The sequence below is a fragment of the Falco rusticolus genome, chromosome 7 (assembly GCF_015220075.1).
Source record: "Falco rusticolus isolate bFalRus1 chromosome 7, bFalRus1.pri, whole genome shotgun sequence".
In the NCBI taxonomy this organism is placed as follows: Eukaryota; Metazoa; Chordata; class Aves; order Falconiformes; family Falconidae; genus Falco; species Falco rusticolus.
In genome coordinates, this window is record NC_051193.1 from 50643809 (window position 1) to 50671223 (window position 27415).

Consider the following 27415-nt stretch of genomic DNA (forward strand, 5'->3'; position numbering starts at 1 on the left):
TGTCATTTAAAAAATATTCCTTTTATTAGATTTTTTCATTAAAAGTTACATTGCAAACATAAGATAGTAACATAAATTAACAAAGTTAAATATGAAACAGTTAAGAACATAAACAATACAGGAAAATAACTTAGTTCAACACAAAATAAACACAGACACATAAACTATGAACATATATAACATAAATTAGCACACAAAATATGGTGGGTGATACCACCAATTGCACACTGACACAGACTGAAAATAGGAGCTGCAAAGTGGCTGTAGAGGGTAAGCAGGGGAGTGGCTGCTTGTGATGTGCAGGATGCTCACCCATTCTCACCAGCGTGGTTTTACAAGTTGCCCCCAAACTCTCGCAGAGCGGGCCCTACTCCTCTTGTGAGGCTTGAATGACAAGTTTCCTGAGCTTCTTGCCATTCCTGCTGATAGCAGTGAAGCTGAGCAACCATGGGTTAGGTTCTTACAGTTGATACTGCTTTTTTCCTTTTCCAGCTTATATCGCTACAGGAACAGTTCAGAGCTGCAGTCCAATTAAAATTGCTATCATCCATAGCCACTTTACTTTGTGTGGCTTTTCTATGCTTCCTAGGAGAGGCACTGCACTTTGCTTTGAGAAATACCAGTGCACCACTGCATACGGCACAAACCAGGAACTGACGCATGCCCCAGACTCACCCACTCCTAGAACAGCTTCATAATGGTTGGAGCTCTCCTCTACCATCCCACCAGCACCACAAGGAAGATCCTCTTCTGTTCTGGAGCACTCCGGGCTCCTTGTATTGAAGAATGTGTTCAAGCTAATTTTGGCATTAGCTGAAGCAGCCTACGGGCTGCTTAAACTTACCACAGTGAAGGAGGGCACTTCACCACAGACCTGCCAGGATCAATGCAGCCAGCATATGATGGTGTAGTAGAACGTTTTTCCAAGCCACCCCAGAAAATGCCCTTACTGCATGTTGCTGGTCTGCCCCTCGTGCAGGGTGCAGTTCTATTATTCCCTTTGTGTGCAATGGACTCAGTTTGTTTAACTGTCTTCAGTGGGACTGGGAACCAGGTAAGTAGGTAAGTATCTTGCACAGTCAGAGGAAAACAGAAACACCAGCAAAATATGAAACCCCTTTGGAGTATCAGAATAAGCTTGGCTGAAATCACAGCAGGGACTAAGCCCCCCTCGCTGTCAAACCCCTTGCTAAGGTCCTGGTTCAGTATCTGCAGCTAGCATCTAGACCTCTCTGTAGTGGGAAGGTGCCAACTTTCATCTTCCAGAGTTTGTGTGTGGCTGGAATAAAAGACAGTAAATGAACACTATGCCCTGAACTCTGCATAATACCTTTCATCCAGAAGGATCCCAAAGCACTTCAGAAACCATACACACAGGGATCGCTCACTCACTGATGGAAGGTAGTGAGCTCGGGGGCGAAAGGCAGCTGCCGTTCTGCACCACCAGCACTACGCAGCAGTATTTTTAAGGAAGGGAAGTGAGGAATAACTTATCCACTAGAAGCGATGAATACTTACGCTTTAAAGGAGCCCCTGTATAGAGAACAGACTACACAGCACACGTGTAATAACATGCAATCCACTGCTTATCAAACCAGGTAAGGTACTATGCCGATACCAGGAACAGATGCAATTCAAGCGTGCCACGACCAGCCGATGGTGCACTGTGCAGGCCATGCACCCAGTAATCCCAGGGCTAGGTACTGACACTGACCAGTTACCGCACATAAGAGAACAATCAGATGACAGGTTGCAAATGCCAACTGGATCCCTTCATGCTCCAGGTACATTCTGATGCTTTCCATCACCTATGTAATGCAAGTACCTTTTCCCAGTAAAAGCCGGTATTTGTTAATGGCTGGAGTAGTGGAGCAAGCACATTTTCTTTTAAAGTAAAATATCTTCCGAAGATAAAAATAACCCTTTTCCCAGAAGTCTTTACTTGCTGCCAAATCTAAGAAACTTTGGCATCCATTCCTATATCTTTCCCTACTCCTATCCCCTATCCTTCTAGCTGTCTGTTCTGATACTCACTTCACCAGCACCTCGGTCCATCACCTTTTTATACTTCCCAGTTTTTCAACCACTATTGTCTCCCTATAATGGCTTAAACCTTTGTGTTCATTATATTGCAGGTTGTGAATACTTTCCATGCCCTCAAATGCTGTTACCTATTTATGCAAGCTGGTAGAGCTGGGAAAGTGAAAAAGTGGGAAAGCTGGTAAGTATATGATAGTTCTATGAGATTATCAAGGAACCAGTTAAAATGAGAGCCCTGATGATCTCCAGCAGTAATTCTTTCTCCAGCCTTATGCCTTCTTCACTGTGTTCATGGTTAGTGTTTGTAATACATCACAGTGACACAAAGCTGTGCAAAATATCACACAGTTCACCTGAGAAAGGTAAGATCCCATCAACACATTTCATGTGTGTGACGCCATACTCGTGAATTAAGAATAGGACCAGGACAGTTCACATGTGACTTGAACTCTGATCCAACAGCAGACAAACTGAGAAGACAAAAACCAGCATGAGGCAGTAGCAGTGGCCAAGGGATGAAGCTGAAGATGAGGAAGATGGGAAAGCAGCAGCAGGGAAGAACAAGGGTAACACCACAGAGCTGGAAAACTGCTGAGAGCATCTAGGAAGGGACAGCCAGGCAGGCAGGGTAGACACTGAAGCTTTCATGGCTGCTTAACGCAAATGAACAGATACACATGGAACTGAAACTAAGTATGGGACTGGATTTCTCTGGGTGCTGGAGTGAGATGCACTCAAAGTTCTAAGCCAAGGATAGTTTAATACAAAATAGCCAAAAGACACCAGAAAACGAAAGCTGAGGAAATACTACAATGAAAATGCCAGTTTGCACCACTGCAAGGAGGAGGAGGAGGGCATTTTAGGCTCCAGACAGAAAGCATCCTGGCCACTGAGCATGACAACTATATCAAAATACACCATCTCCAGTCCTATTCTTGCTCCTGGAAAAGCCATCTTTGCATGAGAAACCAAGGTGGGAGACCAGCTCTGTAGTGATTAAGGATGCAATGTGGGACCCCATACAAGGCTTCTGGATGAGAACACAAAATCACCCCACTGCTGCTAACGCAAGGACTACAGCAACTCTTGCTTACCAGCACCTGCCTTCTGCCTACTGCAGCTGTCTCCTACGGTTAATGAAGCTGGGCCAGTCTGCCGATCAGTTATTCATCTATGCCTGGGAACTGAGACAATCTTCAGTCTTCAATGACTTGCAGTCCTGTACAAAATGTTCCATCCATAACATCCAGGGCTCTAAAGAAATCTCACCTGACCACCACATCACCCACCAGTCCTTCTGTTTGAAAACAGCAGGTCCAGTGGGGCATCTCCCCTGGCTGGCTCATTCAACTTTCTCACACAGCTGGTGTCTTCCACACACTCCAGGAACCTCCTAGATCGTTTCCTCTCCGCTGTGTTGTATTTCCAGCAGACATCTGCAGGTTGAAATCTCCTATGAGAACAAGGGCTGCTGCCCCGAGCAGAGACCTATTATCATTCCTCCCTGTCACTTCGGCCCCCTCCATCTGCCTGGTGGCGAGCAGGCAGGGGAGCCTCCGCTTTTTGTGATGTGTCCATGGGGTGCATTTGTCTCAGTGAAGGTAGAGAATGGCTCCAGCGGTCTGTCTCCCTCTCACACTCCCCGATACTCCTTAACCTTTTTACTTCTTCTTTCAGCTCTGCCACCAGGCTGAGAGATCATCCACCTGGTAGCACCTCACACAGTTGTTACCTCTGCTGCCCTCCAGTAGCAGTCTCACTACATACTCGCATTTCCTTTAGGACTTAAGAGAAGGGCTCCTTTTCCCATTAGTATTACACTCTTTACAGACTGTAGTGATGAAAGACAAAGTACAGCCCCACAGCTTATCACGTGTAGGCAGCCACAGCAGGCCTGTGCCCATCACGCCTCTGCATACACTGTGCTGTGCCACTATGGCTTGAGGGAGGCAGGGAGAACGCAGGGAAAGGGATTTTCCACAGATTCCTATGTCCAGCCAAAAGTCCAGCACTTGCACCTTCACCCCCCCAGTCCTGTGCAGCACCCTCCGGCTGGGGCTGTTGGTTTTGCCTCAGGCTGCCATGTGCTGCCATCGCTTGGGCTGAGTTTCACAAGGGGCCCTCCCAGGTTGTGCAGCTCTCCTCTCTGATCTCAGGCAGCCAGCGACACACAAGAGCTTCTTTATCTTCTTCAGCTGAAGAGATTTTTCAGTCCGGGAATGTAATGAGTAAGTGTGCCATGTCAGTCGGTTGAGACAGAAGTTGTAAAAATTCTGAATAAACAATGTATCACTGGTCTGCCCGCTCTCTTGTTCTTTAAAGCATGAAGACTGAGAACTCTGAACCTCTCAAAAGCTGTACGTGCGTGTGCGCCTTTTGCTCTTAAAAAAATGTCAGCTGGGAATAAAATGCAGAGATCTTCTCAGCATTGGGTCACCACCTCGATATTGAGTCAGAAACTTTAACACCAGCTTTCTTACAGGGGAAATTCCCTCCTTGGAATATAGCAAGTTTAGGAAAGTTGGAATTCAAGTCCAAGTATCATGGCCCAGGCTTATCCAAGTTACCTGCTGAGGCTGTATCCATAGGTTTAATCCCTGTTATTGCTAGAGTACCATTGCTGCTTTTAGAGAGAATACTCAAGATGCTGCAAGCTGCAACAAAGCAACCCCCTCCTCTTTCCCCTTTTATTAAGTGTAAATGGCCATCAGCACAAGTTAGGCAGAGACTTGGTGGCTTCCTTAGCAAGACAAAAGCAGCAGTGGTTCCCCTAACTGTACTCATTAAAATATATTTTCCTTCTACTCTTGGCCCTGAAGGATCATCTCAGCTTACGAGAACTAAGCTTCTGTCTATCTGATTATTAAATCATTTCTAAAGCAGATGGGAAACTACACTGGTTTAAACAGCTAGGCTGAGACTGCATGGCTAAAAATAGTATAGCAGACTCCTTTTAATTAGCAAGATGATCAAATATGACAGAAGAGAGAGATGTGGATATATGGATTTGTGTGCATGTGTGTCTTTAAGTTATTACTTCAGTACCTGGTATTATTTATAACATATATGATACATGATGTCTGATTTTTATGATGCCATTTATCTTCACCTGGGAGAGGAGACAGGCTAACTCTGCTTTCATAATGTCAATCTTTGCTCTACTCAAAAGGAAAACTATAGTGAGATAAACCTGCCACCATGTGCACTGCCATCATTTTTAAAATTAGGTGGATTAGTAAGTGCTCCGATGCAATGGACTGTCAGATCTGCAACTCCCTGTGATTGACCCTTTCCCAGGACTCTCATGGAGAGCATGGAAGAGCCCGCCTAGCTTTACACTTGCGATTTCATGGCACAGGAGCCTGGCATAGGGCTGATGGGGTCAGGGACTGTTGTCTATCCTACCACTGTGCTGCCCACATATTTTTGAGGACTCTTCAAAACCGATCAGGGGAGAAAATAAATCTGTTGCCCCCCTGCTCGCAATGTGTGCCTTGCAGCAATCTGGTCTATCATGTGGACATGGCCCTTTGCTGTTCACCAGATGACTGATGACCGTGATGCTTGGTCCTGGGACCACACAGCCGCTGGCCAGGCTGTGGTGGTGGGCTGTCATGGAATGCATGCTGATGCTGCAGCTGTAGACTTCAGGCAGGTAAGCTGAGGAGACTGAGGATGTCTGGCATGTTGGGTGCTGGCTCAGACAGATGTCCCCTTGATCCAAGGGGAACCCAGACAGGGAGGCACTGCAAACTATGCCCTTCACTACAGGAGGACCTGAGCAGCGGTGGACACAACTCCCTTCTTGGCCATTGCACAAAGGTATTGTGCCAATACTTTGAAAGGACCTGAAAGTAAAAGGTAAACCATCACCACAGTGTCCTGCTTAATGTGGACCAGATAGCGCCTGGCTTCCAGAGCGATTTGGTGCAAAACCACGGTGCGTTCATCAATTGTGAGCTGCCTTCTCCTGGTCAAAAGTACCAAGCCAAGGAAGATGAGGCAGGGGGTCTTGTAGGAATTGAAGAGTAGTAAAAAAAAACAACCCCAAAATCTGCAAAATCCTGTTCTTTCTTATTCCTCATTGATTGCCCTGAAGGTGACAAGCCTCTGGCTGGCCACCAGGGCTCCACAGTGCCTTTCTAAAGGATGTTAAATGGTCTGGGGTTAATCTGTGACTGACATGAGCAGGAGCCCTGTGGGTAAGGTGACTTCCACTTGCTCCAAGTCTGCACTGCCAAAGCCAAGCTGTATACTTTTCCACCCAGTTCAGGAGAGCAATTCAGAAGCACTGAAAGATTTTTCTGGAGAGGGGTTTAACCCAAGTAAGAGACAAAATGCCTGCAACATAGTTTGCAGTTTGTCAGCAAAGCTTTACTGTTTCTTTTTCTGAAGTGTTTCATTTTCCCTGTCTTTCTCAAACAAGAGATGGTGAGATTCAAGCAACTAGAACAGGCAAACCTAGAGGGTCCGATTTTTTCACTAAAGCGAAGACTCACTGGTCTGGCTACAAAGCGGTCTTCTCTGGTATGGAAAGCACCCCTGTAAGTACAGCATCAGGAGCAAGGAAGGGGTCATGAACCTCCACACCTCCATGCTCCTGCTCTGGCTCTATGCCACATACACTGTTAGTGGAACCAAGTTCCCCAAATTTGAGTACAGCAATGCAAAAGGAAACCATAGCATCATTAGATGTTTGTTTTCTTTATGATGCTTATCACAGCTGAAAGTTACAGCCAATTTAATCAATAGTAACTGCTTTATTTGAAGAAACAATGAGCTAAAAATTATCCAGGGGAGGTTCTCAATAGGCCTGAAGTGCCAGAGTACAATAGGAAACAATAGCTGATTGATACTGGGAGAGAATTTGCTCCATATTTTAAATCACATTTTAGGTATTCTTATGACCTTACTAACAATCATGATGATGCAGAAAGAACAAACACAGCCAGGCCACTTTATTCCCCACTGTGTCTTTGAGCTATTCCTTGGCTAATTATTTTCCTGATGTTTTTGCTAAATGACTTATGTCTTCAGTCAACTTGTGTTCTTGAAGTCCACATTTATATCTTGAAATTCAAGTGCAATTTACCTTAGAATTTTCATTTTTATCCAAAACCAAAGTTCTGGAGTTCCGTCCCAAGTTCTGCATTACCTTTCCACTTCCCATAACTCTGGCTGGGCTTCCCAGTGAGTGTGGAGGCTGCGGGGCACATCTGGCTGGGCAGCACCCGCCAGGCTGGCTCAGACCCCCAGAGCTGCCCCAGCAGGCAGCACATCTGCCAAAGTGCCCCGCACCATGAGGTGTGTGGCCTGGAGCACATGCTGCAGTGGTAAGGCCAAGCCTTCAAGGACCTCAACTCAGTAATTTCCCAAAATGCTGGGTCACATGCCACAGCCAAATCTGAAAATTTCCCCAGCGCCTACTGCATCCTCCCAGCGCCAAACAGAGCAGCGCAGTCTGGAGGTGGCCCTGGTCTGCTGACAGTTTATAGTCCAGGCTTCCAGCCTGGAAGCCACGACTTCATCTCAGCAACGGCTCCTAAGGCAAATAAACTTCTAGCCATGGTTGTTTTGGATGTTCCTCTTACAGCCATTACTGGAAATGTGACCTCATATCATTTGCTTTACAAAACAGGCTTAGGGCTCTGCCATGAAGAGAGCAGAGCACTGGGGCTCTGTTCCAGCCAAACCTTAAGCATATGCTTAACTTCAGCATGCTTGTGCAGGGTCAGCTTGAGTAAGTGATCCTGTAATGAGCAATCACTAAAGCACAGTGGAGGTCTGGGAATGAGGGCTGCTATATTGCTCCACTCTTACACAGTCGGGGAACTGCAGTGCCTTTTGGAGAACTGGAGCATGCAGAATTAACTTCATCTTAATTTAGTCCCCTGAGTATGCCGTAAAGTTACTACCACTTTGGTAATGCTGTCTTCTGAGGACATTATGATGTGTCAACATAGCGACTGTTTTCTCATCTGATAGTAGTGACAAAATGCCATAATGCAAAGTATAAAAAATCCAGACCCTTTCTAGTTCTGGTAGCTACCATGCCATCAGAGGATGACATTTTATATCTGCATTATGAAAAATGAAAGAAAATGTTTACAGTACACTAGCCATTAAGACAAGAATGAACTGAAGTGCTGACCAATCTACAACAATTTTCTTTACAGGTACTTCCATTATAATTCTACCATTCCCAACTAAGCTTGTCAAGTTACTCTTCAAATCAATTGCAGGAGAAAAATCCGCCCTTGTCTGTGTTACTATAAACCCAGCCAATCTAGTAAAGTGAGAGTTACTCTTCTATGTATTTGGCAAATCTGCGACCAGAATTTACCACTTGGTGTAAATATTTCTGCATAGTTTGTTTTTTTTAAAAAAAAATCTTGCCTATTCCTTTTTCTGGCAGAATCTTAGAAAGTAGTAAATATGCAGATGGGCACAGTGATATATTTTGTATCAACATATTTTAAATGTGTGCATATGCATTAGCTATATAAATACATTCCCCAGGAAGTCTGCCAGTGGATATACTGCAAAGCTCTGCATGGTACATTTGGGTTTGCTTGTGCAGCAGCATGGCAGCATCAGAAAGAACCCCTCTAGGTTTATTTGCTCTACAACAGCTCACACTTACCTGCACGGTTCCCCCTTTTCTATCTGTATGTACAAATGTTTTATCTTTATATGCCATGTGTACATAAATAATGTGTATATAAATATACATACATACACACACGAATGCAAGCATATGTACTGTATATACACATAGTCCAATGCCTTAATTATAAAGCTGTTATAAAGCCATAACAAGGTCTTTGAACTTTCTATGAAATATTGTTCCGTACAGTGGTTTCTATGGGAATAAACCACTTGACGACCCCCTGCTGTCCCAGTATCACCTTATAACTAATGATGGGCGATACATGAAGACCACAGCAGTATGCCAAAACCGTATGACATACCAAGTCAAAGTGTACTTGATACTGAGCAACACAAGAGTAATTCCCCACTGACCCAGTTGCTGCATCCTCAGCTCCAGCCCTCTGTTTGCTCTGGGTTACCGCATGCACACAGTCTGTCCCACCCTGTGCTGCCTAGTATGCCTGCTCCTCCACCTGCCTTGCAGCACCTGTCCCTGGTCCCGTCCCCTCCCCCTGCTCTCCCCTTTCTCTAGAAAATCTGCTGCACACGCAGATCCCTAAAAGCAAGTGGGAGGAGTGGGTCTTGCCCAGGCTCTGGGGTCCTGCCCTGGGGGCTGGAAAGAAGCAGCCCTGGCCAGTGCCCAACACTGCCCTGTGCTGCAGCATCCCTTCACAGCCAGATCAGCTTCCCCCACCTGGAAGGACTGGCTGGAGGCTGAAGACAGGTGAAGGACAAGAAAGCAGAGGACATCTGTCTGCTATCCTTGAGATCCCAGCACCCCCTTTATCTAAAAGGTTAAACAGTGTTGTGTTACTTGCTGTTACTGTGCTCCTTTTCTGGTATCAGTGTCATGAACAAGTCAAAGAATATCGCCCATCCCTATTTACATAAGCACTGGCAGACAGGGGTACAGAGGAGGAGGCTGCAGTGCTGTGGGTGGATATGTATGTGTATATACATACGGTATCGTTAACCATGCACTACATAACCATATGGATACTGTTGCAATGGTGCTATGAGAACCATGCTCTTGTACTCCATTGCGCAAGGAAAAGCCACAACAAATACTGTAGTAGGAACACAACAAAAAGACAACCTTGTGTTTAAATCTAGACAAAAATCCATTTGCTTTTGCAGTGATGATAAGCTAGAATGAGCATTACGGAATTCTGCTTCCTGACCCATCCCCCACCCCGGCTTCTTTAAAGCTACTATTTAGATGAGCTACAGTATTAAAAAGAGAAGCTGCGAAGATGCTATTGCAAAAATAAAGGATGAAATAAAAAGTCAAGCATCCACATTTCTCCCAACTAAAAATGAAGTTCTGAGGAAAGGGAGGAGGGAAAAGAAAAGGAACTTACCATGCTGCGAGTGAACTTTTCTAGAGAAGTTCTACGACCTTGCCCATTCTCTGGCTTAACGCGGAAAAAAGTGGGGAGAAAAACATACAGAAAAAAACCCCTTCAGCTTAAATGCAGTTTTCCAAACCAGCAGCAAAATATAAGGAAGCAGCAAGGGGGGAAAGTTGTAAAAAAATGTAAGAAGCAGAAATCAATGTTTGCAACAGCAAACATAAGAAACCAAAACCCCTTAAAGAATGAGATGCCACTACTTTTACTCTTGGACAATGTCACCTTTTCTCCTGTGAGTTTTTTGAACGGTTCAAACAGGTCTGTGCATTGCTGTTTCTCACAGCTATTGGTATTGATTTCTTGTTCATTGGATTTTCCTTCTGTGGCTGTTTTGAGCTGGGACATCTGATTCTGGTTAACACCTGCCAAACAGCTGATTGGAGGCTCCCATTGCTTGCTTAGAGAGATGAAAAAGACCACAGTAACTTTTACAATATTAAAAAGCATTGTGTGAGCGAGTACAGCGCTGGAGGAAAACCACCACAGAACTCATTGCCAGGGAACCTGCACTACTCTATCTATCCAGAGAGTAGAAGCACATTTCCACTAAGTTTGGCTACATCAAAACACTAGACAGCATACGTATGTCTGTTGAAGGCTATGGAAAGATACAGGCAGATCTGGGGCACAGACACTTTTGTATCTGGAATATCGGACTATTCATATGCAAGAAGACATTCAACTTCACCGCGAGAAGACAAGTGCGTGCATCACGGCTTTACGTATCCCTGAGAAGGGTGCTCACTGCAGCGCTTCGTTTGGCACAAGGGAGATCTAATTGTCACTAACAAGGAAGAACTAAATAGTTTATTGGCATGTTTGCTTGAACATCTAATAGAAAAAAACCTGTTATAGGGAAGAGGAAAAACTCAGTAATATGAAACAAAGCTCACTGCAGTCTGTGGGTACTGCTGATTTTCAGGAGAGAAACTTATTTTAATGGGGTAAGCCAGTGAAATGGAGGTGATAAGTAAAACTGCAGTGAAGTGGATAAGGAGATACATACAAGGGAAAGCCACAGTAATGATGGTGCACGACAATGCACTGGGAACAAGCATTGCACTGGAGGTGCTCAGCAGAGGCGCCTGCCTGCCATATCTTCCACAGATTCAGCTGCAGTAACAACCCCCAGGACAAAGCACCAGTGCAAAAACCAGACAGAGAAGATGTAAGGAAGCCAAAAGCATATCTGATACATTGGTTGAGAACTGTGTAGGTGAGTCTAGGCAAAGGCTTTTGATTCTTCTGCATGCTCATCACAGCTGCCAGAGCTCTCTGATGTCTACAAGGTTGTTTGAAGCATCCCAGGCAGAGATGGGGCTGATTCTCCTTGCTGTGTTGCCAGAGATGAGGCCAAAACATAAGGCCCTTTTAAGACAAGCAATATTCTTCGTCCAGAAGAGTAAAGCAATCTCCCCACTTACAACCATTTGAGGAAGCCACATCATCAGCCCTGATGTCCCAAAAGTGGTATCAAAAGTGAAAGCTAGAGGCACATTGGTTTAGCCAACACTGAGGATGGAGCCAAGGCCTCAGCGTGTACCAAGCAACAAAGCAGGCTTCCCGGCTGGTCGGGAGGCGAGAACATACCCACTCCAATGTTCCCCAAAGGAGTATTTACTCATGGGTTAGTTGCCTCTCCCTGTATGTGAGAGTAAAGGGAAAAGAAATGTCAGCCTCACTCTTCTGCTGAGTGTAACAGCAGTGTAAGTGGTCAGAGCATCACAGATCCCCTCCTTGAAGGAGCCTCGGAGGCACCCCCACACCCCAAGGTAGCAGAGGTGACAGAAGGAGGCTGAAGCCCTGCCATCTTGGTTGAACGCATCATGGCCAGTGGCACTGAGGGCAGCAGTGCACAGTTGGGCATTGGGTCTCCATGCTGGTCTCCTGCAGCAGCAGCAATACCTACTGGCAGCCAAATTAAAGGCACAATTCCACCCACGAGAAGAAATACCTAGACAAAAGACAGTGTTCTGCAAGGCTCCCTAGGGGAGCAAGGCACTTGGAGTCTGCAGCATCGCAGCGCTGCGGGCTGGAAAATCAGCATCTGGCCCAACTGCATTTTCAAGTTTGGTGTGCACTCAAGGAAAATGAGAGTGAGCAGCTGAAAACAGGCCACACTGTGGCCCTGCACTGGCCATCAAAATTCAGTGTCTGGTTTTGCTACCAGCAAGGTGATGCTGCTTCCTACCCAGCAGTAAGGCAGGATGGTGGTCTCTAAAGATGATGAGCACTTTGTTGGCGTGCCGAGAGCTCTGGTTACACAGGGAGCCACACACAAGGCTGTTCCCCTACAATGGCTGAAGACATGTGTGGGGAAGCAAGCAGGAGAGCACTGACGGTGTCTCACAGAAGTGCCCTGCAAGCACAGGCTGCAGCAACCCTGCACATTTGGCAGGGGGACAGCAGGCTGGTACCAGCTGGTTGTGTGGAAAGCTCATCACCATAGCATCCAGCTCTGAGTCAAAGCATGACATTTTCTAGTAAAATAAAAAGCAGCTGAGGCAGGCTGGCTGTGGAGTGATGAGCCGGCTTGAGCAGTTTTAATGCCAGTGGGCGTGGGTGTTGGCTGCTCGGCTCCTGCTCCTCCTGCCTGCTTGCCTACAGACCGTGTGGCTGGCAGCCTGCTGCAGAAGCAACCACCTGCCTGCATCCCTCCAGCGTGGCGCGGAGGTGTGGGGGCTGCCTTGCACAGCAGAGGAAGGAAATTTTAAAATAAGAAAGTGGGGGGAAAAAAAGAAGAAACTGAGTCAGACCCTTCTCAGTCCTGTGAACAGTCCCAGGGCCCTGTGCAGGGACTGTCTGAGAAGGCTGTGGACCCCAGAGCCATGCCTGCTGCAGCATCACAGCAGCATCTGCACAAACACACTGAGCGCAAAGGGCAAAGCCAGAGAAACACATGTGCATGCCAGGTCAGGCAGTCCTCCTATGTGTAAAAAAGGGCATCTTTGCCAGTAAATACATGAACAAACCCTACCAGCTAATGTCAAAGGACATGTGCATTTGGATAAAGTATGAAACAACTACCCCCAGTGGAGATTAAAACCTCTCAGCCCGGGTAGGTGCAAAAAAATAGATCTCGCCACTTAGGAGTCATTCACTAATTATTGACTCTCTCCTCCAAATCTTTCTTATTTTCATGATTAATTATTTAGCCAGCCATCCAAATTTTAAGCTCCTTTGTGTAGATTCTGCTGGCCTAGAGCAGTGTGAGTAGAATAAACTTATGAAAACCAGCTGACACTGATTATTAATAATAATTATGAGGAAATTGCTCAGCATCTTTACAATGTTCAAGCCAAGTCCTGCCACTGAAGCAAACCGGTTATGTGTGCCCTGGTGGGACTGAGACAGGGACAGAATCTGCAGGAGGAATCTTCCTGGGCAATATAAAGCAGTTAGAACAGAAGGTCTGGATAAAAGCAATGCTGCAAAAGGTGCATGCTGAAAATGAAGTCTGTCCCTCGTGGCATGAAGCTCCTAGCCATTGCCTTGCTGACACTTTCTGCCAGGGATCTGAAAGAAATAGGAAAATACATCCAAAAGTTTGGTCTTCTGAACTGCAGGCCTGAAAAAATCTCTCCCTCTCTCCTTCTCCTCATCCCAGGATTCATTTTGTTGGCTACTGAATCTTTTTTCGGTATGAGACTTTGGGGCTTGGGGTGGGGTTTTTTGAACTTTAACTTGGTGAAAAACATGTGTTCCAGAGGGAATAGTGTCAGAGGAAAACAAAGGATGATCACTTCCCAGACCCTGGCTCGGGAAAAGTCCAAGAGCACATCCCAGGCTTCTCAGGCAGTCACGTACACCTGTCCAAAGTGAGAAAGCAAAGGGCATGCAGAGTGCTACCACATGGCTGTAAGAGTATTTTGCATCTGATTTGTGTCCTTTTGCACAGGACCACAGAGACTCACCCTTCTCTGAACCAGCTGGAGAGGAAAACGATGCTTTAAACCAAGCAAATACGAATCTGCTCTTCGCCTGGTGTGATGGGACTCACTCCTGTGGCTTTGCAGCCTGTCTGCACTGCAGCTGTGGCTGCCTTTCTGGGATGCTTCCCTGCCTGAAGGCAGGGCTGGACGGTGCGAAGCCACCCTGTGCCAGGCTGACATGAATGCTGGCGCCATGACAGCTCGGCTGCCACTTCAGCTAACATGGAGATGCCCACCAACGTCATCGTTTCACCTTGATGGGGAGTAATGGAAAGTGCGTTGAGGTCTTTCCTGTTTCTTTCTCTCCCTTCTCCTCAAAAATAACTAGCAGAGCACATGCCTGGCTGCTGCTTCACCGTTAACAAAGCTCCTGTGCACCCCCACCCCTTTCCATGGCGCACTAACTAATCTATGCTGCTCTTTCTCCAGGGAATAAACCCCTGCTCTGCAGCTAAGTCACCCAGCCCAACTGCCTTCTTGCCTCAAGCAAGGAGGTTTGTCATGGCACTCATTCTAACATGAGGGTCACTGCCACCTAAGAACCTCCAGCCACCATTTTGGCTACCGTGGAAGAGGGCTGGGGGTGGGCAGTGGTGATTACCTGCCAGAATGTGTCTATCAGCAGAAACAGAAGCAGGTTGACACTTGACTGCACAGCACAAGTACGGTGTGTTGCACAGATAGACAAATAAAATACAGTGAGCTGGGTGGGGATCTCAGCACCATCCAGCCCTTCACTGCTGAGCTGCCCGCTTTCAGCAGCCCTGTAACTTCTACCTGCTGCAGGGGGAAAGCTGGGCATGGAGGCACAGAGCTCAGATCGGGCTGGGTGTGCAGCCATTCCTCCTGAGGACAGGGCTCTGACCCTCATCCCTCCTCTTCTCCAGCCTGGCAGGGGAGGAGGACTTTGTGAGAGGCAGGGAGCTACACCCAGCTTTCTCCCTCTGCAGCTCACTGCTTCCAATCACACCCTTGCTGGAGGCCAACCTCATGTTCCCTGCTGAGCACCATGAATCTGCAGGATTGAGGCCAATATGACTGCGGTTATTTGTAATAATGACACTGGGAAGAACTGAGAAAAAAAATCTAAAATGGATTAACAAAGTATGTATGCCTGGTCTGTATGCAGCCTATGTTCAACTGTCTTGCATCAGTTAGTGGTGTGAACAATATGTTCCTTTTATCCTCCCTGGTCCCCCACATAATTCTGTCATTGCATCTCCGTCCTGACCCATAACTTCTCCCTCCCCTCCATTACTGCACTCCCAGAGCAGGGAGGGGAAGCTCCCACATCTGTGGTTATTGTATGGTGTGGAAAAAATGTAACTCTCCAAACTTACAATATCTTACAAATCTCAAAAATGTCAAGCGTGTTTTGAGGCACTAATCAAGCCTTGCCACCTCTCCACTGTTATATAATAGCAGGTCACTATTGTTATTCACATTCAACAGAGAAGAGGATACGAGACAGGCAAAGCTGAACCTTCTTTTCCCCTAGGTCACACAGGAAAGTGGGGGAACCAGGGGAAGCACACGGATCTTGTGGCTCCCAGTCTTGTACTCTAGCCACACAGTCAACCCTTCCCTTTTTCCTGCCCTCTCAGCTTGCCACAGCACAGTGCTGGACGGCAAAAGATCCCAAATGACGTAAACTTATCCACAAAATATTCATGTGTGAATGTGAAGCCATTGAAACGTTAATGTACTTTGTGCAAGCAACTCTTTTAGCTCAAGTCCATTGTGCTGTGCTTCTGACAGAACTTATTTTCAGTAATAAAAGTAAGGCTACGTCATATTGGTGTGGTATACCAGCCACATTAGGATAATGTCTTTGGGGGCAAGACATACTTATGCCTCAGACATAGGTACTCATCAAATCTTAAAACAACTGCAGTGAATTTCTACTCACATCGGTGAATCCAGGACTTGTATGCAGGCTCTAAACCAAATCCTCCATCCACGTAGCTCTGATATGCCACTGGTTTTCTCTTTTCCTTCTCTCTGCTTTCCAGCTATTTAGAGGAATTTTAAAGGGATGCCTCTCAAAGCTGCACCAAAGGTACTAAAGGTTTACCATGTAGCTTGGTGTACAGAAACTTCATGTTCTTTCTGTCAGCATCTCTGTACCTACATTGTTTCTGAAATATTCACTTGCCCGACACAACGCAACATGATTGCAAAGAGCTTTACAGATTCTGGAGAAACATCAACTCCACTCCCACATCGTGTGAAGCTGGTGAACACTCCTGACTTTTTTGTGCCTTGCTATGCTCACTTGTGCACCCACAGCTCTTTCTGAAAGAAACTTGATTCTTACTTTCAGGGCTGTGTTAACATGACACCAAAACCCGCTCTTCCAGCATTTGCAGGGGGATGAGGATGTCATGCTGACACATCCAGGGCTTGACAGCAAACAAGGACTGCAAAAAGAAAAAAACCACCTCTGGTTTGAATAGGCTCAGCTGGGAGGAGAAAACTCTCCCGCTTTTAAGCACATAGACCCTCAGGTGTTCAGTGAAGACTTGGGGGCAGATGGAACCATAAGCTGATAGGGATAGGAAGGTGGCACAGCATTTTATGCTTTATATGATCAGAAGACTTTGCCTTTTACCTCTTTCTTTCCCCACAGCCTCATAACTCCAAGTCAGATCTAACCTTTCCAAATCTAAGCAGCACTGGTTTATGTTGTCTAAAACCAGACGTTTTGAAATGTAAGGCTGACTGCTGCCCCTCCATTACCTTCCCCTAATCCACCTGCCAGTAGTCCCGGGCACAGCAGACAGAGGGGTTTGTCTCCTTTTGTCACCATATGTGTGCTCTTAGGGCACACAGTAACAATAAGGACAAAAATACTAGTGGGATTTCATTGTATTGTGCCGATGCAATGTAATTTGGCAACACACAGAGAATGCAGCAGAAAAACAGCAGGGAAGATGGTGATGGGAAACCACACGCTCAGGCTGCAGGAGTCAGGAGTCAGTTTATGCACAGCCCTGGAAGCCAAATGTAAGTGGGACACTTACACGTGTACATGCATGCACATGCACACAGACACATAGACCTATGGGAATAAGTCAGAAGGTGCAGCAAGCAGCTGAACACAGCCACAAATGCACAGATCAGTAGCTTACCTCCCAGCCCCCTCAGAAAGAAGGGACGCTTGGACAGGAGCCGCTGTTAACTTTACGTAAGCACTCCTTCGCTACCCTGAACTGGGGGTTCCTGGCAGGAACATGGTGCTGGCAGAGCACATGCAGGTACTAAAAAGGCTAAGAGCTCAAACCCAGTTCTCCTGTGAGATAATGTGGCTGGAATTCTTGATTACTGCATAGGTTGCAATTATTTCTTGTCTCCAAGGAAAAGGAAACATCTCTGGGGAGCCAAAAGCAAGGGAAAGGGAGAAAAAGAGCATGGGAATCACTGCAGGGAGAGTTCCATAGGTAAGGCATCCAGAGGGAAGATCACATGGTGAGGCCAGGGAGGTAAAAACCGGAATGGGTGAAACTTGCACCAGTAATGAATAGATTGATGAGTTCTGTTTCTCATACCAGACACCATATTTGTCATAAGGAAGAGGCAATACAATTTTAATTGCCTGCACTGAGTTTTGAAGACAGCTGTGCAAGTCATTTTTCCATATTATTTTTACCTTGAGTCACCATGTTTTCCCCAAAACTCAGGCTGAGGCTGTGCATACAGATGCCATACCATGTGCCCCCAGTGAAGAAAACAGAAGTGCTCATTCCTTTCTTAAATAAAGGGGGGGAAAGGAAATAATATTTTAATTTTCACACTAGCAGCAAGCAGCAGGCGAGAATCAAGAGGTGCTAAGCGATGCAAGCATGTCCTTTCCAACAGATACCTTCTTCTTCGCCAGCAATAAGTCCTGGTAAGCATTGGAACGGAGGAAGCGCGCATAGCTGTCACTCTTCATCAGCTTGTAAATGTGCTCCTGTGGGATGGGAGGAAATGAGAGACAGAGAATTGTTATCAAACCTCATTTAGACATCACAGGGATTTAAAACACAGTGAATTAGAAGGAAGAGTGACTGATCAAAGTTCTAATTAAGTCTGCTATTATTGATTATCTGTATTGTGGTAGTGTACAAGAGGTCCATCCTGGGGCAGGACCCTGCTGTGCCTGGGGCTGTGTGAACACAAACCAAAGAGGTGGCCCTCACCCCAAAGGCTGGCACACATTATTCAGTAATCAGTGTTACCCTGTAAAGATTCTGAAGTTCCCAGATTATAAGCGGGTGTCTAGCCAGGCTGAAACTACTGGGATGTCTCAAGAAGGAAAAAATAAACAGCAGAAATTGTCCCACAGATTAGGTTCCATTTTACTACTCGCAGATACTTGAGCTATCACCCAGCACTCCCACGCTGTTCATGGAATGGAACACATACTTGGACAGGTTTCATCTCCACTTATAACACATACTTAAAGCAAGCCAACCTGTTAACATCCTGAAAAAGCCTCTGCCTCTGGTGACTATGCAGGAAGGTTTGTGACTAGCTCTGATGTGGATGGCTACACTGCATGTATAAAGTCATGCCAGATGAGTCCCTCCTATAGGGTCTTTTTTTCTCCTAGCAAGTCTGTTACCAGTTTGTTCTGAGAGCACTTACTACGTTCATCTTCGAACTTAAAAAGTGGTGTTTCATTGCAGCAGAACTTAATGCCTACCACTTTCCAGCTTCCTTGCTTAGTTTGACTTTCCTGCTGAGAATCCCTGAACAGAGTCAGCTCTTATTCTAATTATCCCTGGATTTGTAATAGATATTATCCCAAACACCAAGAAAATCAAATCAAAACACTTTGACCAAATAAAGACTGAGAACACACCAAAGGGACTTAAGAGAAAAACAGGCATCCTGGACATTTCTCTTAGACTTTGTCCAAGGAAGCACTTTTATAGAGTTAATGAGAAATTTTATCTATACTGATTTATACAACGTGAAATACTCTTTCCTGCCCTAAAGCCATTGCACATGAAACTTCAGACGAGCCAAACCAGACTGAAGTCGCATAGCTTATTTCACAGTGTTAACAAGCCAAGCAGAATTCCCTTATCTTCACCATCACGGGTAATTAGTGATGACCTGTCTATATGCAGAAGAACTGCTTAATTCAGCTTTCTTGCACTATTCGGTGTAGTCCTAAGAGGGGCATAACTGCCACTGGTTTTCCTACCACACAGCATAAATGTATCCTTTGAGCTACAGCCTGGTGTAGAACAATTTTTACTGATCAATTTCCATACTTGCTTTTAAACCTGACCAATCCTTATTTGTGTAGCACTACCTATCTGAAGGATAGCACAAGATTTTGCAATAGAAATGCTCATATAAAGCCATTTAGCAACTGTCACCCTTCCTTGCTGCAGAAAAAAAACAAGGGAGGGCACAGCTTCATACTCTCACCTACAGCACTGCCATGAGATTTTACTTTCAGCTGTGGGACATTTGTTCTGTTTATTCAGGACAGAAGGAGCCAAGTACGCACTAAGACAAGAAAAGGGAAAACAATGGCACATCATGGATATGGCCATGAAAAAGTTTCTGTTTCCTTGGTGTGAGTAAGGATTTTCAACATCAGCTTTCTCTCAAGTACTTCAGCTAGAGAAACTTGGGATTCAGTTGATTTAAACCCAAGCACATTGCAACCAGTTCACCTGTACTGTTACCTCTTAAGGTTTCTCAAGGAGACTCCATGTCCTCCTAATGAGTTCTTCGTAATTACCTGGGGAAAAAAACCCCCACCCAACTATATACCTAAAAGTCCTTTTCCTTCTTCTTCCAGGACCATGAGGAGATTGATGAGTAAGTGGGACAACCAGTCTGTAGCCCATCAACAGTAAAGGTCTCCAGAGCACCCCTCCTCTTGTTGGTCCTCCCTCGCAGCACCCAGTACAGCAGGGTGCTGGTGGGAGGGGGTGCTGAGGTGGGCAGGAAGGTGCTGTGGGGCTGAGGTAAGGTGGTGGGTGACGGGTATTTTGATTAACATTTTGATAGACATATGTTTCTTTTTTTTTTTACTGTCTCTGGACTCCAAATGGTTTCTTTACCTGTGGTCAGACAACTGGGTATGCTCTGAAAAACAATAACATTTTGGGGAAATAACATTAATTGCCGTGCAGACAGATGACATGAACTGTTTGTAGGCAAAGGAGAACACACCAGGCTGGCCACACAATCCATTGGCATGCCAGCCACAGCTATCATTCTTGCTTGTGTCAAGACGACTTCATGTTTTTGACCTTAAAACAGTATAAACTCAATATCTGCCTGTGGGAAGGAGGAAAAATTACTTCGATCCTGAGATTAAATAAACCACAAGCCGACTTCTTAACTGAAGCCTTTCCCTGAAAAACAGGGCTATTGCACACCCACAGCCCACCTGCCACTGCGGTTAGCTGATTGGTATGAAGCACTTTCTCTGCTTTTCATATCTTGGAATCACTGAACAGCAACACCACTACCTTTCAGCTGTTCACCAAAGATATAATCAGAGAATAACTATTCCTAGGCTTTGAATGCTAATGAAGAAAGAAGGCTGGGCATAGGGGAAGGGAGGGACATGCATAGCTTCAGGAGCACCCCTTACTGCTTAATTGCAAGAATTCAAAGGGCTTGCTTTGAAGAAGCTCTGGACTGGAGGCACGAATGATACATTGATCATTTATTTTACAGCACTGCATTTCTGAAGCACCTACTGGAAGTCTGAGCCAGTTGCTCAGGTCAGCAAAGACTGCCTTCCAATTTGCAACAGTACAGGACAGCTCACATTGCTGTAGCCAAAATCCCCGCTGAGACTGCACCATGAAGGTTCCTGCTAAAATTGTGGCTGCAGTATGTGTTCAGCCCAGTTACACAACAAATCTAGCCGCAGGGCAGGAAATGCCAGTGGCTAGGACATTTGTTTTGATCTTTAGCCTACTCTGTTCTTCACCACCAAGCTATTTTCTGCTATACTTTCTAGAATCTGCAGCTTTCTAGGGAGAACTTACAGCTAGCGTTTAGCAGCAACTCATTTCATAAATACATACAAACCTTCTAGAAGTCTAGCAATTGAGCCCATTCTTCTGCAGAAGCCTGAGCAATGAGCAGCATATCAACAGAGGTATGTGCAAAGATTTAACTGTTCTGTGCACCTTGTGTGAATTGTTTTGTCCCCCTCTATAACAGATTTTTAACTCAGTTTGGATCACTGTAACCCATTGGTCTCTCACTTCTTATTCTCCCCAGCGGCTGCTTTTGTTCCTCCTATCACATGGTGGACAGCAAGCACAACCTCACAAAAGACTGAAATCTCCAGCTGCAGCCAGCATCTCTAGTGATGCACTTTATACACATGACCACTCCCTGACATACCTGACACTGCTGGCAAGAAATTGGAGCCTTCCCATCCTTATGCTGAAAGAACTCTGCATTTTGTAAAGTTGTTTATTACAGGGTAACAAGCTCCTTATTAATGGCTACCTGAATACACAAAGCAAATACACTACCTGTGTAATTTTTAACAATGCAGCTGCAGCTCTGGACATCACAGCCTCTTGCACTGTCTGGCCAGAATTATCACTGCGACATTTCTTTGCAAGTACCATGGGAAGTTCCTATGCCACATCTGCACAACAGCAGGAGAAACATTTCATCTAGCCAATGCGGCATCTCCCAGCCATTTCTGGGTATCACTTCCCAGGTAAGGCTCAGACTCCCAGCTCCCTGCTCTAGCCTTAAGACAGCAATCCTTTAGAGAGTTACATTGCAAAACCAAAAAATTTAAAGCAATCGCCTAGCAAAATTGCCCAAGTGATCTATTAAACCATTAAACAAGGTAGCATTCTGCTTCTAAAGCCAGATTTCTAAAGCAGGAAAAAAAAAAAAAAAAAGTCTTTCAAAATTTGGCCAGCGGTTGAAAGGCATCACGCACCCCACTGGTCTCCCCTGCAGCCTTGCCAGCTATCTCTGAGCACCAAGCTGCCATCTCAGGCCACTGTGGTGGCAGCTGGGAATGGAGACAGTGACTTGACATGTGCGAGCAAGCCCAGGTGAACTGGCTTTTTGAGCTGACTGGTCACTTAGTCCCTCACACAGTGTGCTGTTGATGAGTGCTGGCTGTACTGATGCTCCCCTGCGAGGATGGATGCACATTTGGAAATGTCAGTCTATCATGGAGAGTGACAAAATAACCTGCTTTTGTAATTATAGTGGGTTTCATCTCCAGGAAGCAAACAATTCCCTTACAAGACTCTTGCAAGCAAAGTAGGTTTGCTGTCAAACATCCCCAGAACTGTTGTTCCCCAGATCCTCAACCAAGGCAACAGAGGCAATGGGGTCTGCATGCATCTCTTCTTGAGAAAAAGGCAGGCCCCCTTTTGTGTTTTGTGCACCTGAATCACATCTCCTCCATGGTGGGAAGAACTACGCAGTGGTCCTGAGGGCTATCCAGCTTCATTGTGCGTCTCTCTACCACCTAGACTTGTGTCATGACAGCTATGCTTCAGACAGCATAACCATTCCACTTATCATCACCATTGCATGATATAAAGGAGAACAGTAAATTTTAAAGGGGAAAATCTTGTCACTTCTGTGAATTAGAAAACAATCGAGCCAGCCAGGTAAATCACAAAAAAATCATTTTCTACAGTCACACAAAACCGAGAGGAAATCCCGCCCCTGACAACTGACAGCTTAAGTGCAGGGAAATAAACCCTGATAAGGTTCAGTGTCTCTTGGCTGTTTTCCTTCCAGAAGCTCTATCTTTGGAAAGAGATGAAGGACAAGCTCTGTAAATTTTCTTGACAAGAGGGGAAAGGGGGAGGAAAAGAAAAAAGGAAGTTTGCAATCCAGATTGGACTGTGGGAGGTGGTTAAGATAGCAGAAACTGTCTCAGAGCTGCACCTGCTTCAAATCAATGTGCTGCAATGTGATCTCAGGTCTCTCTCTCTGCCCTTGCAGTCAAAGCACAGTGACCCTGAGGAGGGCACAGGTGGCAGCCAAGAAGGACCTTGGGAACACTTGAGAAATACGTGGGGAAAAACCTGAATGATAAAAAAATGATGACACCTGACTTGCACAAAACACCCTGGTAGATCTCAGGAATTGTGTTCTCTGTTGAGAATATTTCTTTTTAGCAGAAAATCTCGGTTCTTTCCTCTGAATTGTGTATATGAGACAAGAGGAACATTGGTAGTTAAACATCCATTTCTAATCCTACTTGTATCTTACCCACTGTGACATATTGTGCCAGGCTTGAAACTTTGGGGGGGCTGTGAGGGCCAAGCACAACGTTATGACCTTTGAACACCAGAAAGACCTTAACTTTTAACTTGCTGACAGCAAATTTTCCCTGTTTGTGCCTAAACACAGCCGTAAGCTTTAGATGACAAGGGGAAATAGGGGGGAAATGCAAATTCTTCGCTTGTTTCAAGAACAAGTTTTCCATTTCCATTTTCCATTTCCATTCCCCATTCTGGGGAGCTTACACTATGGCTAGATAGCTGTTGAGATCCACTTGAGCCCCAAGAATCCACTCTGCCCTTCATAAATTGGTCAGAAACCTCCTTGCTGTAGCTATCCCACTTACACCTTTTGGGTTGTTTTGGAGCACCTCTTCACCCGTCACCAACACCTGGTATTAGACTAGTCAGAGCTGATCTGGAGACCCCTTTGCATTGCAAATGTGTGAACACCAGCAGCCACCCCTCTGGCCAACTGCAAGGGAGATTTGCAGAACGTCAAATGAATCCATTAGAGAAAAAGCCCACAAGCAATGTAAAGCAGTAGATTAAACAACTAAATAAATAACAGCAAACTGCAATGAATGTTAATGTTTGTTCTACCTGTACGCTGGGCACTGGGGGGGAATTTACTGCAGATTTGCACATGACAGAGCAGTGCCTCAGTGAATGCCTTGTGGCCTTTTCTGGAAGGATGGTAGCAGATGTCAGCTGAGGACCTGCCCAGGGTTTGCTTTTGGAAAAGCTGTCTCTATAGAACAAAGAGGATGTGGGAAGGAATGATCAGGGAGATGCTTTTCTGAGCACACAGTGTGCAATTGCTGCACCTTCCAATTAGACTTGGCAGCAGACTAATGCCTTTCTGTCAGCACCTCTACTCTGCACAGACATCTGCGGCAGAGGAGCTGAGGTCAACCCCTGTGCCAGCATGCACACATACTGCAGTCAGTAAAACCTACCTGCTACCCAGGGGCTGCTGGAGACATATTCTATTCACTCTGTCACACTCCTCCCAGCCCACCCTCCAGAATCCTGCCTGACCAGCAGGACCCCCTACCACACCACCACCAGGATCTTCCTAAAAGCCATGGGAAGGAAAGAGACCTACTCCTCCTCAGCAGTTACTTGTGCCAACTGAATGCAACAGTTTTTAGGAGCAATTATGATCAACTGCCATTCAGTCTAACTGATGATGCTGAAATGCACTTTAGAGAAAGCAGGAAAAAATGCTGCATCAGCTCTGGAAGCTGAAGTAGTTGGTAGCAGGCACGGTTGAGATGAGGCAAGCAGTGAAAAAGCTGCAGAAAAGACCTTCACACTTGCCCTGACTGAACCTGATGGGAAAACACCGAGGGGGGTAGGGGTGGGGGCAGGGAAACACAGGGATTTTATTCTAATTCCCCTTAATGTCTCCACATCCCCACTAAGAATGCCTCTGGATCTGCTTATTCCGGTCCCTGCATTTAAGATTTTACTCTTCTCCAAAATGTTGTACTGCCTGCTTTGAGCTGACTGCATACATTAACCAGGGAGAACCCTCTTCCCAAAGCCTTACTGGTACATGACAGTACTCCTGTCTGGCAGGATGAGGGATAAACGGTTGCCCCAGCTGCTTCAGGACTGCTAGGCTTTCCTTGATTTATAGTTTAGAAAAGAAATGTTTCAGGTTGGTTAATGGCACATAAGGGTCTTGGCCTGAGCATGAATTGCTCTGGAAAATCTGAGCAATATCTTTTTGGGTGACACAACAATTTACACCCACAGTTTAACTGGTGCTTTTTCTTCACGCTCAACCAAGTTGTTTTTGCTACAAAGGAAAAAAAAAAGAATAATTATACGGTAATATAGACTAACCTCTCTGCTAAACTAAAAAAAAACAACTTAAAACCTCTTTTCAGGCCACAAATGAAATTACACCGAGCTGAAGGCACAGGAACGTAAGAAAGCTTTAGCAGGAGGGATAACTGTAAGCAATGAGAACTCGTTTTGAGTAATACACAGAAATCCTTTGTTTAGCCCTGTAGATACATAGCTGGAAACACAATGTAAATCTTTTGTGGGAAAGTGCATTGATAAAAGTAACACATAAATTTAGCTTTGGCTTCTCTGTAAATTGATGAGACAACTAGTTTGCTTCATACTTTCAAATACAGAAATGGGAAGGCAGACCTGCCAGGGGGCCCACGGCAGGTGGAGTGTGGAGGACTACAGAGGTGAAGGGTTGTGGAGCGGTGTGCTGTTAAGGGGTCAGCCTGGTACTGCAGGAGGATTTAGTCCTAAATATAGCAAGGGCTATCCTGGGAGACAAGAGTGGGCTGCCGGGAGTCTAACGCCATATGAGCAGCTTTAGGTTTTGAGAACAACGATCATGGCTAAGAGGCTGATTCTTTCAATATGGGCCAAATCCTGGCTACTGGCAAAAAGCCAAAGTGAACAGGTTTTTACTGGGAGGAGGGGACAACCTCATGTAGCATTTGGGAGACTGGCATCTTTTTTCCAAACAATACAATATCTAGGAGTTGCAGCAATGAAGATGGGGGTTTTCACTCTGATAGATGTTGTGGTATAGCTATGATATTTAACTACTTAAATTTTTGGTCAACACCCTGACACTTGCAGGGCTCTCCGCAGCTTCTTCTTTCTGTTTTCTCTGGAGACAATCCTGCCAAAAACCTGAGTTGTACCATGGAGAGGAACACGCAGAATCCCTACACAGCAGAAAGGAAATTCTGTTGTACTGGGGCAGTCTGCATCCCATAGGACAAAGCATATAGCTTCTGAGTAAATGTGGCTATGCTGAGATAGGGACCACCAGCCCTGCTTTGATGTCTATCTACAGAATATGTGCTGGATACATAAATAGCCTTCCATGCTTCATCAGCATTTTGGCTGTAAGGTATGTGCTGCTGTATCACCTTGGATTGCCTTTAAGTGATTGAGCTCAAGCTCTTGGAGTCCATGCTACAAATGCTTATTGTAATCTTACAACTGTTTGCCAACGAACCCCATCATGACAGCACACAACATTCCTAACTGCTGTGGGCTGAGAAGGGGAGATGCGAAATGTAGCATTGATAAATCTCCCCAGGGGTTTTTTTATTTTTATTTTTCAAATAAGAAGGGTGAATACTTGAAGAGATAACAAACCCCTAGGAAAAGTAAAGACCAGAGTGTTCCTGCAGCACATGGGTTTGGTAGGTGTGGAACTGAGTCATCTGCAAGAACATTTACCCATCGTCCATGAGGAGTGGACTCCTGGAGTCCTGGTTTCTTGAGTAGAAAGGGATGCACTTGCAAGCACTTTCACTCCCTACTTGGGAGAAACAGAACAGTGTCAGCTGCTTCCTGACCTTCACAGAAAGAGGAAATACTCTTGCTCTGGATTTGAAATGAAGTTGTTTCTTGCATTCAGGAAGCACAGCGCACACCACTAGCACAAGAGTCCCAGAGTCTGAGTGATAAATTCAATTTTCAAGAAAGCTAGAGGTTTTTCCATGTAATCCATTTAAAGGTATTTTTTGGAGTTAGGAAATGTCTGGCACATGAGGCACTGTTATTGCTTATGCATGTAGTTCTAGCCAGCTTGGCAGGATCAACACCCTGAATAACAGACTATTGTCCTGTGGGAATACGCTGACTGTTCTTGTCACCCCATTCCCATGATCTTTCCTTTGGAGAGATCTGCTGTCTTCTGTCACTGTGTATGCAAGGAGAGAGCTCACTCATTATGTTTTCCTAGCCCTTTCTCTGCCTGTGTCTAATTGAGGGGTATTAGCTTAGACAGTAGTTTGATCCCTGATGCCTTCAGAGACAGAAAGCCAACAGCAAGACAAAGGCTGGATGTTACATGTTATAACATACAACATGACTACTAAACCACAAATTAAAATGAAAGGCAAAGGATAAAAGAAGTACTTTCTGATGTGTGATGCGTATGTACATTTAAAAAAAAAAATCCCAGGAAAGTAATAACACTGAGTATCTGCTCCTGTGTAGACCTCTGCTTCAAGTCTTTTGTTTCCAGCTTCGGGCAGCATCAGGCATGCCAGCATGAACCTCCACCATCACTTTCCTATTTTTGCTCCAGACATCGAAGCTCTTCTGGGTTTATTTGTTGGGGGGTCTTGGTTTTAGGTTC

The 27415-nt window shown here is 45.5% G+C and overlaps 1 protein-coding gene across 3 annotated transcripts in view; it reads right to left on the reverse strand.

The window, feature by feature from the left end:
• Positions 1-27415, reverse strand: part of RGS6 (regulator of G protein signaling 6) — a 280436-nt gene that overhangs the window by 8363 nt on the left and 244658 nt on the right. Inside the window, exons 16-17 of one of the 3 annotated variants that reach the window (XM_037395325.1) lie at positions 17898-17987; positions 10053-10106 (exon numbers count right to left, since the gene is read on the reverse strand). In XM_037395325.1, the coding sequence (XP_037251222.1) occupies positions 10053-10106; positions 17898-17987 (144 nt within the window). Of the gene's footprint in view, positions 1-5660; positions 5889-10052; positions 10107-17897; positions 17988-27415 lie in introns of those variants that run through there. The other 2 variants (XM_037395324.1, XM_037395323.1) reach the window with 2 other exon arrangements.